A 14,839-nucleotide genomic window follows, 5' to 3' on the forward strand; every position below is an offset into this window, starting at 1 on the left:
GAGCCTCGTGTTATTGACAGCACCATGAACTTCCCTTGGCTGAGTGGCAGCCGTCAATAGCTACAAGGCATTGTACCACATATTTGGCATTACTCCCTTTGTTTCCCCCGCGTGATCAGTGGTATTCCAGGAATGGGCAGGCTCTGGGCATTTGTCAGGCCCGTGTAGGGGTTCGTAACAAGATGCGCTTGAGATGCGCTTGCGAATATCAATCAAGGTTGTCCATCAAGTCCACACAGGCCGAATAAGGAACCTTGCCTATTTCCCATGAAATTCAATCTTCCGTTTCATCTTTGATCTGATGAAACCTCGTGATGCCACCCAAGATGGGCCAACATTGTATTAGCTTCTCCGTGATGTCGTAACAGATGATGGTGCGTTATCGCTGAACTGCGCGCGATCATACAGCAGAAAGCACGGAGCAGGATCTAAAACAGTTAGTATAGCTGGCCAGAGCTGTGCTTGCTCCAGAAGTTTGGCTGCCAGTGCCATCGTTGGCAGCGATCATGTCGTGTCACAGGTTAGTGGCACTGCCAAAATCAAAATCCTGCCATGACTAAATTCTACCATGCACGGGCAACGAGGTCGGCAGTAGGGTTCACGGGTGGGGGGTTGACGACGGGTGTTCTGACTTTCAGGAACCAATGGAACTGCGGGCACAGACCCGCTATTTTTATGACTAATATTTCTAGAGTTTAAAAGTAATATCCAATATTGTATTAGGTCCAGGGAACACCCTGGCGTATATCACACAGTCAATATGATGTGGCCTAGAATGTGCAGTAATCGCACAAAAAAACATTCGAAAACGAGGGACTACGTATGGTGACACGAGGAATGCAGGAACTAATAGCACAAAGAAACAGAAAAAAAAAATATGAAAACCTCCAATTATGCCATCAAGGGATGCGTATCAGCCACGAAAAACATCAATTACAACGTACTCAATTGAAACGCCACGATGCAGATCCGAAGACACATCTTCGGACATGGTGTATTATTCACTCGGCGACAGTCAGCCCTCCCATTGCCCTCTGCATGTCCCTCATGGTTGAATCAAGTCCATTGCCCCTGGGGCTAGTACCGGGACTTACACCTCCCGTGACGTGACTTCCATTAATGACTCGCGGTCCCAGTGCAGGGTGTCTCACACCTAGAGCAGCACCCAACATTCTTTTCCCTGGATCTCCAATCTTTGGTGGGCCTTCCGCGTGAAGAATAGCGGGATCATCGTGTGACACGGCTGAATTTATGAGGTCATTGAGAGATGGGTGAGAAGGGAGGGTCGGAAGGGTCGGAGAAGGCTCACGCCCGTTGGTGAGCCTTGGTGAATGCTCCGAAATAGTAGTATTCAGCACGTGGTTATTCTGGCCGTTCCCGTTGCGTAATCCATTGCCGTTCTGACTACTGTTGGCACTGCGGCTCGGGAAAACAGAAATGGAGGCAGCGCGTAAATTGTGACCGCGAGAAGCATTGCCTGTGTGGCCCCTAGTGTTTACTGTTTGAATGACAGTTTGGGCGTCAGGCCCATCATATGGTTTGATGGTAGCGGAACTGCCGGTAGTAAGGATGGCAGGAGGGAACGCGAGCGTGTGGAGATATGCTCGTTTTGCTGTCAACCACGTGGAAACAAATTCGTAAGACACAGTTTTACTAGAAATCAATTCAGTTAGTACTTACCAACTGAAGCATCTTGAAAAACGATCAAGAGGCTTGTATCGTCTCGCCATTTAATCTTGAACCCTCCACCAATATTCTCCCATTCCGAAAATGCAGATTGGATATCTTTGGTCTTGAGCTCTTTTGCAAAGCCTGTCAAAGACAAAATGCGCGTGACTGACGCCGATAGACCAGATGTTGAGCCAGATGCCATGTTTGAAACTTTATATGAAGACTAAAGTTGTGCTGGAAAAAAAGAGGGCCGAATGACGAGAAAGCCGAATAAGAGAGAAAGGGATGATTAGCGAGAATAAATGTAAAATCGAAATTGCCGAAGTAAACGTGTGCTGGAGATATAATCGCCAGTTATTTCCCAATTGATTATCGAAGAAAGCGAGCGTTTCAGTTTAAATGTTATACAGAATTTGGCTGATGAGGAGAAACTATCATAGGAGTGAACAAGTTGGAGGTCGACCCTCTTAACATACTTTCCCACGCCCTCTCACCCGGAACCCCAAGCTCACAAAGGTCAGTGAAACAATAGTCTCTTCAATTCGATCCTAATCCCGCAGCACCCCAGGACTGCCTTGAAGTGCACTGAACGTTGAGCTGATCAAAAGTTTCAACGGTGCGCTTTGCGTTCTCGTCAATCCTTCCTATTTGGGAAGAGCATATAGCTGCTCTTGAACATGATCATGGATAACGATATTCTGCGCGCATGGCTCCTTATTCACGAGCTCAGCGACCAGCTCGCTCATAACCAGAAGATATCAAATACAATACATTCACAGGCTGCTTCAATAAAAGTCAGTTCTCTCACTACTAATATCCGTTCCTTTCACATTTTTTCACTAGGACCAGGCTGTGCATGCCAGCTCAGGTTTTGCTTTGAGGCGGTTTAATACCGACATTTCGAAAGGTCTGCTTGCATTCACGTCCTCCATCCGCAGCAGGGCTGAACCTTGTTCGCAGAGATTTTCGACTCCGAATTGGAGCGCCTGAACGCCCAATTCATTATAGAGAACCAAACCCTACTTCACGAGAACAAGCAATTTAGTATCCTTCTCAAAGAATATGAAAGCACTATGGAAACCATTATGTCCAAATTTCGGAATCATGCGGTGCGTCTGACATCCCATTGTCAACTCTCCAATAATAACGTCCCTCGAATCTAGTTAGCAGCTCAGCAACACGAGCTTACCCTTACGCGCCACTATGAAGGTTTACTTCTGGCCTGTGACTCCCAGAACCAGTATACGGACCTAACTTCCGAAACTAAGACCGCAGTCGGCCTTCAGCGCCTCGCTCACACCCTTCGTGCTTTGCATCGCTCAATGTCTGGCGAAGAGCCCGAACTAAACGACGATGGAACCCAAGACTCTCCGATCGACATTGATGCTCTCCTTGAAACATTAGACCAACAAGCGGAATCCGAGATTCGAGAAGATTGGGCGTTGGAGCGCGAAATTGAAATTTCCCGCCTGGAAAAGGAGAATGAGGAGCTGCGTAAGATGCTAGGCATCGACTCCGCCTCCTTGAGCGAAAAGGGCATCGCACTTGATCTCGAGCGAGAGGAGAGTGGTCGAATCTCGACGTCACTTTCCGTTGCATCTCGGATGCGTAGTGGGTCGTCTTCTGGTTCGCGTATGAGCCCGTGGGCGTTTGATATTGATGTGCCACAAGAGCGGGATAGTAACCCATGGAGTGGATGGGAGTCGCAGCCTCAGCAACAGCCCCAACAACAACCCCTACCGCCACCACCGCAGCCTCAACGACCCCAAACACAGCAGCGGATTCAGCCGCAGCATCCTCCTCAACTTGGTAGTGGTCTACGGATGCAAGATCCCATATACTCCAATCAACTTCCGTACGCCAAGACCATGCGACGACCCGCAAATTTCTTCTCGCCAAATCCTGGGCCTGCACCACCAGTAAGCGTGGGCTCAAGCGTTGGTTGGGCGCAGTCGACATCGTCTAAACTTGACCGTTGGACCTCGTCAAATATAACGGATTTTAACCATTAACTCGCGGTATAGTTCGTTTTATTGCAACGTTGTATTTCTAGACTCTTTTGATACCCTTCTTGTTTTGACAATACTCCGCTTACTGCAACGTCTTTCGATGACATGAACTACAATGCGTTACCCTGGAATTGTAATCTACACGTCTTGAACGACCATTCTGCCACCGAGAACAGGTGAATTTCATTACGATCACCTGTTGAACTTTGGAGGCTTTTGGAGGGTGGTTACCGGCAGGACAATTGATGATGTATCGAATGACAGAAGTGTCTTCTAGTGGCATGCTATGATCAAGGTTTTTCAAAAGACATCTAGCTTTCACCTGTCTGTCACAGGTGAAAGGACGGTGCGGGAACGAACCTTTTCCCCTGTTTCACAATGGACTGTGTGCGAGAACAGCAGCCGTGACCGTATCGAGGGCAGAGGGCCAAAGGATGATTGGATATACAACTTCCCTGACCGAGAACGCCTCATGGCGACCAGACAGATACATCTGCATATACACTGTCACCGGTAAATGTACATCACCTTCCCCGGTTTGAAATTCACGGTAGGCCGATCAGTCGAGGGGAGTCAGACTGTAGACAACTAGTATTTTTAAGGACGGAATTCGCTTAAAGCATATGAGATTCCATTCAATCAGCTCTCTATGGCGAAGTAGACACGGGGTACGCAGGGGGAGTCACAAGACAAGGAAATGGTAAATCTAGATGGATGGGATATCGCAATCGGAAAAACGCTGGTCAGGTATATATATGGACAGGAGAGAAACAAAAATCATATGTACGTGCTCGTGGTATCGTCAGCTAAAACCATTCTATAGATACAGACAACAGATGGACCACCTAGATCAATCACCGCTACCACCACTCTGCTCCTCGCACTCCCAAAATGAAAGGTCCCGTTCCAGCGATTAGGATTAAAAAACGCATAAACTGATTATAAAGTCCAGATACCACCACACACATAAATCCCACGAGGAGGCAAGTTATCATGCGATAACAAACCGTATCTCGCACCCTAGACCGCTCGGCCCCCGGCCTTCAAAGGCAACACCAAGCATACGTTCTTTACCGCAACCGAGCCCGCCTTCTCGGCCGCGGCCTTCCCATTCTTTGCCCCGCAAATACATGAGATTCTGGAGTGCGCGTAAACGGAGGAGTTCGGGGTTCGCGACGGGGCGCATGCGGTAAGCAAGCGCAGTGGGTGGGGTGCGAGGGCGAAGGGGTGAGGGGATGACGAGGGAGTGTGATGCCGCCAAGCGATGCACAACTAATGCAGAACCCGGTTGGAAAGGAGATACGAGAGGAATAAAGTGGATCGGCTCAGGTGAGGTGGCTGTTGGGGATGGTGTGGTGAGAGAAGTAAATTTCTTCACGTCATCTGGGCGAGCACGATAACCGTAGGGTCGGAAATTTCTTCTGTTGGAGAAGCCAGCCCGAGAATGTGAAGAGGACACAAAAGAGAGGGAAGGAGCAGCGCCAACGGAAAACATGGTTGTAGAAATGTAGGCTGATTGAAGTCCTTTCGCCACATCGACTATCCCGTGAACAGAACGACTGACATGTCGAACCAGCGATTTCCCCATACTCTCCAACCCACGAGATTGACCTGCTGATGAGGGGACATCAACAACAGGTCGAGATGACTGCACAACCCGACTATGTCTTTGAGTCTTGAGCGGCGATAGTGGTGTTTCATCGAGCGAAACACGGACGAAGGAGGAGCGCGGGCTCAAATCTCGCTGACTGTCATAAAAAGTAGGTAGCTGCAGGAATGACGTGGAACATTTGGGCGAGTCGGTGACAGGCGTAGATGCTTCAGGAGACGTAATATCTGTTACCGACGAGCGCCAACTACCAAAGGACAGCCAAGAGTTCGATCGAGACGTGGCAACAGAAGATGACATTGGGGGTATCGAGTCAGTTGAGGGGATCGAAAGTATAGGGGCGGGAGTACTGCAGAGCGGAGATTGCTGAAGAAGCTGCGCAGGTCGTTCCACGTTCTTGCCTTTCGCCTTTCTCCTTTCTCCTTCTTGCCACTCAACTACATGCAGCAGGTTGAGCAGTAAATCAGATCGTGCAGAGTTATGATGGCGGTGCCGCGAAGGGCTGGAGACAGTACTGATTCCTGCAATACGCCTCGCCTCCTCCGCCCGCTCAGCTGCGTCGAGGGGGAACAGCTTATCGTCCATAGAGGACATAACCTCCTTGAACGACACTGTGCGCTGCTGGCCACCTGAAGGCTTTGGCGTGGCGTCATTACGGAGCGGTTTCGGGGATGTGAGGCCACGCTTGGGTGGGGTTGTGCTCAAATTCATGGGTCGCATGAAGCTGTACTGAAATGGATCTTCGTTACACTTTGGAGAGCATCTCTCAATCCGTGCCTGCGACAATTTACCATAAGATACAGTGTGACGTGGAACCATCGAGAACCCCACCCGCGTGGAACGCTGTCGAAGAGCGAGCTCTGCCTCTTGCTGCTTGTGAAACTCTGCTATCCGCTTTCGCTCTTCCTCTACAGCAATTTCCTCCTCGCGACGACGAATAGCGCGAAGTCGCTCGGTTTGTAGACGATGCTTCTCTTCCTCCCAAATCCTTTCGCACATGCGCAAGCGTTGTTTTCGTTGAGCATCCTCCCACTTCTGTTGCTGTCTCCGTCGAGTTTCTTGGACAACACGCAATTCGGGTTCTTCAAGCTTGAGTGGACCTGATGGTACGAAGCACATGTCAAAATCCTCGTCTTGGACTTCATCTATCCTAGGATCGTTGTCCGAGGTGACATCGATCCCTTTAAGTTTAAGAAGTAGGATCTTGGCAAGACGGATATCATCCAACGCGTAAGCCACCTGTACTTGGTCCTCAAGGGATCGGGGCGGTGAGGGAGGAGAGTCATATGCGTCAAGAGAGATAGAAGAGGGTGCTGATGATTCAGTGGACCCTAGAGACCCTGAGGGTGTCGGAGATAAAGAGCGGGTGGACGAAAGAGATCTGTCCGCCGACTTCATGGAGTCGGCCATGGAATTTGTAGAATGTGAAGGAGATTGAACCAGTGCTGATGCGTCCGAAGCACGGCATTGTTGCTGTGGATGCGTCGATGAAGGGTCCGCCTTCTCTGACTGGGATGAGAGAGGTGTCTGTGGCACAAAGAAGTTTGTGTGTCTAGCAATTTCTGCTTCCTGCTGTTTCTCGACACATATGTGGAGTCTCCGTTCTTCGGATGCCTGCCTGGCTAGTGCCACTGGCGATATTTGGCGTGAGCGGCCACGGCGCTGCATTGGGGGCGGGGGACGACAATACCAGCCACCGCTGGGCGGACGGAAAGAAGCAGTAAGCATAGACGGGGGAAAAGGGAAAGGAAATGGATTCACCAATGGTTAAAAGGGAATTGTTCCACGGGAAGATCTCGGATCTGATATTACGACCGTATGAGAGATGACTTCGGGGATTGCCTCGAGGCAGGAAATGAGCGTCTACAGGTTCGCGATATGAAAAGTGACCCAGGTCACAACAAAAATGGCCGTCCGGAGCCCAGCCACCTTCGATAGGCAAGTCTAGAGATAAAGAGAATCGTACACGCGTCCCGTCAGTGCCATACACAGGATGAAATTTTGGAAAGGCCTTACCGAGCACGAAGGGCAATGTTTTGAACAACGGTTGAGATGAGTATCGCTGCTGTATGGTACGATGCCTGAGTAGAAAATGTAAAATTTTCTACATTTTTGTTCGTCGGTCCATTGTTGTTAGTGGAAAAGCCGTTCACGGGGATATCATCCAATCACAGGTTACCCGACGGTGGCTATGCTGAGGTGGGTCCGTAATTTTTCTGCAACGACAGGTCGGACTACTCTTCCCTTGAATCGTTAGCCCTGACTCGTAAGTACTATACCTCCAATTGGTTGCACTCGCGGTTCAAATTTTCATCCCTATGCCTCGAGGCCGCCCTCTTACCAGCAAGTAGTCCAATAATTGCACAACGCCATTCCATGCAAGGGCTTCCTTTGTATTCGTGATCAGTGACCGAGAGTCATGCCTTGCAACGAGGCAGGCCACTTGGTCAGACATACTCTTTCTGGGGGACACCACGCTCCAGCCCAGTATCCATATTCATTTGTACAGCGTGTTGTTCCTGACTCTCATATCACACAGTCATCAGTCTAGCTCCCATCTCACGCCGTGGCAGTGAATGTCCTCTTGTCACATTGTCATCGGGCCTGCCCCACGGGCACTACTTGCCAGTGTCCCGCTTATGTTTTATCTTGCACTGTTCAACTGATCAATCTTTGATCGCCGCACGTGTTTCTAGTATTTCCCTTGCCTCCAATCAGTTGTGAACCCTTGACCGTTTCCCTGTTTACCAATCGGTGAAAAAACCAACCATGTGTCCTCCATCTTGTGCATATAGAAATTTGCCACGCACTATTTTCCCCGTGAAATGAAATTGCCGGTGGCCTTCCAAGAGCACTTCTTAAGAAGTGTTTCTATAACTCCTTCCATACTACCAGTTACACGTCTTCTCCCCTTGTTGTCGATGGCATACTCAATTTCATTAGTCCTCGTTTTCCTCTCTGGACTTCTCCACGTAAACTGATTATCAGCTTTACCATCTCATCGATCTATATCATCCTTATCCTGATCATCATCCCATCTCACCGCCGATTTTGATGTCTGTATCTCAGATGTGTCTCAGACAAAAACAGATCAAGCCCAAGTTATCTCATCGGTGATCAGTCAGCCCACCTGCCCTAATCATATGTCTCACGGCGTCATCTTTGCCGCACATCCTGGAGGTGCTCACACCGCCCGCTCGAAAACGCGGCGCCTAGATATCTCGCCTTCCCATTGGGGATATAGCCTAATGGCAAGACGCCTCGAGGCTTGCCTCGTGTCCCAGCACTGCGGGCCAGCTATGATATAAAAACAATCGCGCAGCCTTTCAGTTCAATGTGGCATGCCAAATCGCTTTAGGCCTTTCGGGCATATCTGCCCAAGGTTTGTTACAAGCTGTCTTAAACCTAACTTGAAGTTGGTTTTACACATAACTCATATCCGCGTCACCGGCCTCGTATCAGCGTCGCTCTCATATCAATCATGACTATCGCATGGGCTGATAGTGGCGCCGCTCCGTTCCCTGGTAGGCAGTGGGACTTACTTATCGGTCGCGATGGGACGACGGTTACAGTATTACTTATTCCAGTAATAACCACAGTCCACGGGAGCTTTGCACGGTGAGTGGCTCATTGTCATCATTCCCAGGTTCGCACGTGAGCTTCGTTGAAAACGTCCGTCGGTTTTCACCGACATGTGCATCTGGTCGTTCTGATACGGTCATCATCATGTGGAGTAGCAACTCAAAATTTACAAAACAGCAGGTTCTTTTTTCTTCATCATTCTTCCGACTAGCCGAACACGGTTGGCTCTCCACACCACAAGACTTCGGCGGTGCCTAGCGCTACTCGCGAGAACCAAGAACAACCAAGGTGAGGCAGACTAACGGGATCATCATAAACTGCATGGAGACTTCCGGGAGTCGTACATCCGGCTTATTGCCGTTGATCAAGGAAGAGTCATATCTTTATATTAGTTCAGCAGAGCCTTTCGCATCTTGACCATAATGTCCTGAAGTTATGCCCTTTTGTCTCTTCATTAATGCTAGTTGTGATGGTTGTATTACGTCGAGCGGCTGCTACTAGAGCCAATCCGACTTGGAGTGGCTAAATCCCCTATTTACAATAGGTCAGTCCTTGTACGCTTCAAGTAAAGACCACGTAACACAGGAGTTCTTCCCCTTAAAGTTCGCACACAGCCCAGCCCCGTTGTGGAACTCATAATTGCGCGGGGAAGTCACAAGTGTTCCTTGTGTAGAAATCGGATACGAAGAGCTCACCCTGTGTCAGTGCGATTCGATTTGATCCATGCTGACCGGGGATTCATTTGAAGCTTCGAAGCCCCTAGTACTGTTTAGTGATATGGTAAATATGCCGTGCTCGCATACCTTGATATACTGCTTACAGTTTTGAAGACAGCCTGTCACTGGGTCCTGTTCTTAATATCCGTGGTCGTCGAATAAATCAAGACATTAGGAAGACACGGCAGGATCTTGCTCGCTAGTTTGGTTGGGCGGACCAGAAGCTTGCACAGAGACCTTTTTTAGGTTAAATCGATGTTCTAAGTTCTGTTCTTGATAATCTGCGAGTGGTTCATGGGCTAGACGAGAAGCTTGCACAGGGTCCGTTTTAGGTTAGATCGTTGGTCTTACAAATGCTGATAATCCGCAGGTGACACAGGAAACGGGAAAGTCTAAAAGTATCACATGTACACAGTTCAAGGGACTAGTAAACCAACTTATCCCTGACTCCACTGTCGGTTGCCGCCGGTGCCTTTCTTGCAAGCCCTACAATCAGGAGAGGGTATGGATTTTGAAATAGTGTGAGCAAGGCAATGCAGTCGCGCGGCCGTTCCCGAGTACGCAAACTTAGGCCCGACATACAGCTGACTTGTTTCTCTCGTTCTGGATATTCTGGATCATCGGATGGTGAAATGCGGTTCCGAAAGAAGATGGGCGCAAGCTCCCAGTCCAGCAGTCTTGGTCCGTTGACTTATCTTTGCATACAGCTCGAAGCATGGATGAAATAGTGAGTCGAATTCGAAATTCTAGACCTCATCATGATTGCCGAGACTCAGTGACCTATGACGATAGCTGTATTACACTACAGGGGGGACTCGTATGGGCCCTTGGCTACAAATCCTCAGGCCTCAAGTTCTTGGAATTGTTTGCAGCCCGCTTGACCGTGAGAGGTGCGAATATCGCAGTTCCGGAATTCACCAAGGATCACCGAGGAACTCGAGCTAACTCTCTCATGACGATATCCTGCAATTCGGTGGAGACTGCAACCGAATAGATGAGTCACCTACACTTGTAATATTAATCTCAAACGCAGCATGTGACAACAACTTTAGCAACGCCATATGCGCATATGAACGACGGTGTTACTACTACCTGAGTCTGGGAGTCACGTTTAACTTGACCTCGCGTTAAGCGATAGCTTATATCAATCATGCGTTATCCACCACGTGTCACACTAATACTATAGCATTTCACCTTCACTTCCTCCTCTAGGACTACTTCTGGGTTACTTATATACACAGTACTGTCACTAATAATGGATTGGTACAAGGCATGCACCGTCCCCACTTTGGCCTGGACCATTATTGAAGTCACATATGTGTGACAGTGCAAAACGGGAAAAACCGACCTCCGCCAACCTACCAACACAGATTTACTTCTACATCACCCCATCCCGCCTGATTTGTGCCCAAACTTGTGGAATCGCATTCATTTGAACCTGGCTTGTAACAAACATATCTAGTTGATTTTTCAAAATTCTTCAATTTAAAATTTCGACGAGCTCACATTGTGATTTTCCACGCCACCGGCACTTTCCTTATTTGGTAGCCGCTATTCCCGCTACGGCAGTAGTGGGTTTTATTGTGTCATCATCAAAAAAACTGATTTGACCAACTTTTGGAGGGCATGTAAGGTGCATGGGTAGAATCTACCGTGGACTCACATAGAAAATTGGTAGACTCCATTTCAGAAAACTCCGCAGAATCTACCACAGTCCACCTGAGTCTACGATCCCACTGGGTAGAATGACCAAACAATGTTGTTAGCGCGTATATCATACTCAACTGCTCCCCTCATTGTCATTATTGATGTTCCTCTGCTTCCTCATTGCCATTATTGCCATCCCTTCTGCTTCCCTTCATGACAGACTCCATCTGTCAATTACTTGCGCCCTTTGACACGTCTGATCTCACTTTCCCCGACCTCATGGCCTTTGTTTGGCTTGCATGCATGGCAAAACAATTTATTCACCAGTGCATGACCAATGTAGAAAGCTGATCTCCACTGGGCTCAGCAGAAATTGTACTACCTAGACAACAAATATTTAGGTAGATCTTAGCACGACCTATGCTGCTATACTTGCAGAGCAAGTGCGTTCAATCCTAAAGGGATTGCTAATTGGTATTAGTAGTAAAAATGTGTCAGTAATGCAAATAACAAAATGTCCGATGGTGCGAAATGATGTCCAAAGATAATCCAATGATGTCCGAAGCCAAAGTGCGATGTCCGAGATTTCGGACTTTCGGACTTCACAATAATAGGTCGGAAACTTTATAACGAGTGTCAGATTGCGAGCGGTATGCGCGAGTATAACGAGTGATGGAGTATGATGGTGAACGAATGGTAATATTTAGCAATGCAACTAAGAACTACGAGAATATTCTGGGTGATCCACAGAGTCGGGAAATGGCTCCTAACTACTGGATGATGATTGCTATGGGTCACTACAGAGTATTTAAGTAAGTACGTAGAAATTCAGAAAACTACAGGCGAAGATAGTAGCGATATATTTTCGGGTCCGATGTCCTATGTAATAAGACACGAGGTGCTGCGGACATGTAATAATGCGGTCAGAATGTCAGAAAACGTGCACGGGAATAGCTATGCACCTAGTGAGGCTAGTTCGGGTGGACAAGACACGGGATGGACAAGTGTGTGCGAAGTGCGATCGGCCAATGCAATGTCCGAAGGTCCGATGCGCTGGATCCGATACGGAGTGGCTTGGACATGTGCGAAGGTGCGTCAGACATGTGCGCATATGTTTTGGGTGTTGACATGAGTATGGAAATATGTGGTTTTGAGCCCAACACCACAATCATCGCTACACCGATATCTGGCATCCACCTGCCCACCCTCCAGAAGTCATTGTACTCCTTCTTGCTGGTGCACTTGGCCAAGACTAACCAACTATTCTCGCATGCTGGGTAGCATTCCATCAGGTTATCTGGACTCATGGTACAATACTTCCAACTGACGAGGAGGTTGAAGCATTTAACCATCATGGACTTATGCATGGTATAGGTGCATTGGCTGTTCATCGTCTCACTTCTTTACTGACATGTTTAAACCTCGTAGGATATCATGACTTGTATCCACCAACACGTGTATGCCAGAGTCCTGAATGCAAGAACTACCGGGATGGCAATAAAGTAGCCACTCTCACGGATGTCAATACATTTCGTGCTAGCCTCTTTACATTGCGAGATGGTTCTCTTCTGGTCCATTCGGTATCAACATATTGTCGACATATGTTCTTTAACTTACAGTAATGTATACTGACCATTTCATTCAGAATGTCATACTAGATATTACCACAATTATTGGACTAACAATGCCGACTCAACACACATGTACTATGCTGGTGTTCCCAGCGTCATTCAGGCCACGAGGCATTTCTATATTGAAGCTGCGCTGATGGAGCTTTTTGCAGCAACAAAAGTCTTTGGATGGTATGTCATCTTTCTCTGATAATAATAATGCCAACCTTTTGTTCCAGGATGTCTAGCATGAACTGTGCTCGTGTGTACAACTATGCACTTGCTCAATGGCATGCCTACATCTTGAACAACAGACACACTTTCAACGCTACACTTTCACAAGCTTTCGACAACAAATTTTTGTGGCAATATACCCTTCAAATGCGCGACACTGATGTTCTGAATGGTTTTTTTATCTACTCACTGCTACTGGAGAAGGCAGAGCACAACAGTTGCCTTGTTCTCCCCCATGACGAGCAAGGTATCAGGCAGGAAGCATATCTGCATGCCTGTGACTTATGCTTCATTGTTGTCAGTGACGACCCAAAATGTAAGTGAATTATTTTTCAAGTGTGAGGTGTCATACTAAGATTGATTACACACTGTAGTGAAGATTCAAGCAGCTGTTTGTGATGGTAATACCATCGGGCACCCTTGCTGTGCAGTGCATGACTGCAAAGTCCTGCTTATGACCAACTGTCATTGTTTCTGTCCAGACCATCAAGACTTGAACCAGTGGTGTGGGGTTGATGGCTGTGATGAGGTTCATGCCTCTGGATCTCGAACATGCGGCAATGTGAACCACCAGGCTCTTGAAGATGCCTACTTCAAGCCCACAAAAGCTCTTTTCCAGCTGCGAGCACAGCTCAAGAGGGCTGGCATTACCTTGCCCTTGGACTCTGTTCCTTCACCCTCTGATAGTGGCAGTAGCTCTAACAGTACTGATGAAGATCTCGAGGCAATTCTTGACTTGGAGTGTGATGGTAAGCCGGAGAACAGCAACAAACACCTCAGAGCACAGTTTGGTTGACACTGAACCCATAATAAGCAACTTATTATGCGGCCTTGTGGGGTCATATTAGCACGGGCTACGTTTTTTGGGTCTGAGGCCGTCTCTGCTGTTAATGTGAGTTACATACAGTCTTACTGATGTGGGCTAACATTTAAACTCAAGGAATTTGTAAAGGTGGTATTTCCTACTGCTGCATCAACACCTGAATACTTCGTCTTTGACAACAACTGCAAGCTCTGTGCCCACCAAGACGCTAGTGGTGATGACCACTTCGCCGCAACAGGGATGCCTGTGGATGTTTTCACTTCAACTTGAAACACAAGGAAACTGACACCTACTGTCAGCAGCACTGCAACCCTGCTGCTTTCCCAGAGCTCATTTCCGGCAGCAAGTGGCGATTCAATACATCCATTTGCGAACAGACAAACATCTGGCTAGGTGGGTATCAAGCAATCCTCCGGAACATGTCCGTACACTGGTATAACTTTTATTTTGATGAGATGATCAAACATTGGAACCGCTATGTTATCTTGGAGTTGGAGAGATGAGAACATTCTCCTTGGATGCTTTCCATGGATACTCTGTTTGACAGTGACTAGTGCATTGCCTCCACTCCCGGTACTTGTTTCACATTACATAGTTCACATTGTCTAGATTTTTGTCATTGATAATTCTATCTCTTGTTGTGCATCTTTGTTGCTTTGAAAATGTGTGATTTGGAAGAATAATACATGCAAGCTTAAGTCCTTGAAATTCTTCCTCCAGCATTCGAGAGCTAACTCTGATCATTTGAGAGAACAATACATGTAATAAGGTAAAATAGTCTAGTTGTACACTTGATATTATAGAGAAGATAGTTAATTTCTCACCTCAGTCACGAGTGACTGAAGCTCAGCACCCATCATAATTGAGCAATAAGGTTAAATTGGATGTCCATTCGACACTCATAACTGAAGAAAGTCATCAGTGCTAGGCTGAATAAG

At 47.7% G+C, this 14,839-nt stretch overlaps 4 protein-coding genes across 4 annotated transcripts; 2 read left to right on the forward strand and 2 right to left on the reverse strand.

Annotated features, from left to right (window-relative positions):
- Positions 1-646: 646 nt before the first annotated feature.
- Positions 647-2,106, reverse strand: EDB93DRAFT_1201398 (uncharacterized protein). The gene is made up of 2 exons (XM_041450947.1): positions 1,681-2,106; positions 647-1,612 (listed from the first exon to the last, which is right to left on the reverse strand). Exons 1-2 carry the CDS (start codon positions 1,871-1,873, stop codon positions 1,002-1,004), a joined length of 804 nt encoding a protein of 267 aa, XP_041311038.1. The 5' UTR covers positions 1,874-2,106; the 3' UTR covers positions 647-1,001.
- A 248-nt stretch (positions 2,107-2,354) lies between these two features.
- On the forward strand, positions 2,355-3,275 carry EDB93DRAFT_1040430 (uncharacterized protein; the record flags this gene model as incomplete). The annotated part of the gene is made up of 4 exons (XM_041444552.1): positions 2,355-2,465; positions 2,515-2,578; positions 2,632-2,780; positions 2,835-3,275. Coding segments are annotated over 4 exons (765 nt in total), but the record flags the coding sequence as incomplete, so codon positions are not given.
- Positions 3,276-4,288: 1,013 nt separating this feature from the next.
- EDB93DRAFT_1128054 (uncharacterized protein) lies at positions 4,289-7,073 on the reverse strand. The gene has a single exon (XM_041448819.1). It carries the CDS (start codon positions 7,015-7,017, stop codon positions 4,672-4,674), a length of 2,346 nt encoding a protein of 781 aa, XP_041311040.1. The 5' UTR covers positions 7,018-7,073; the 3' UTR covers positions 4,289-4,671.
- A 5,089-nt stretch (positions 7,074-12,162) lies between these two features.
- Positions 12,163-14,404, forward strand: EDB93DRAFT_1238962 (uncharacterized protein; the record flags this gene model as incomplete). The annotated part of the gene is made up of 9 exons (XM_041451580.1): positions 12,163-12,324; positions 12,527-12,608; positions 12,738-12,837; positions 12,893-13,036; positions 13,084-13,394; positions 13,453-13,869; positions 13,927-13,970; positions 14,019-14,153; positions 14,180-14,404. The coding sequence occupies 9 exons, from the start codon at positions 12,163-12,165 to the stop codon at positions 14,402-14,404; spliced, it is 1,620 nt and encodes a 539-aa protein (XP_041311041.1).
- Positions 14,405-14,839: the final 435 nt, after the last annotated feature.

The sequence above is a fragment of the Suillus bovinus genome, assembly GCF_016758785.1.
Source record: "Suillus bovinus strain UH-Sbo-P2 chromosome Unknown EDB93scaffold_9, whole genome shotgun sequence".
NCBI lineage: Eukaryota > Fungi > Basidiomycota > Agaricomycetes > Boletales > Suillaceae > Suillus > Suillus bovinus.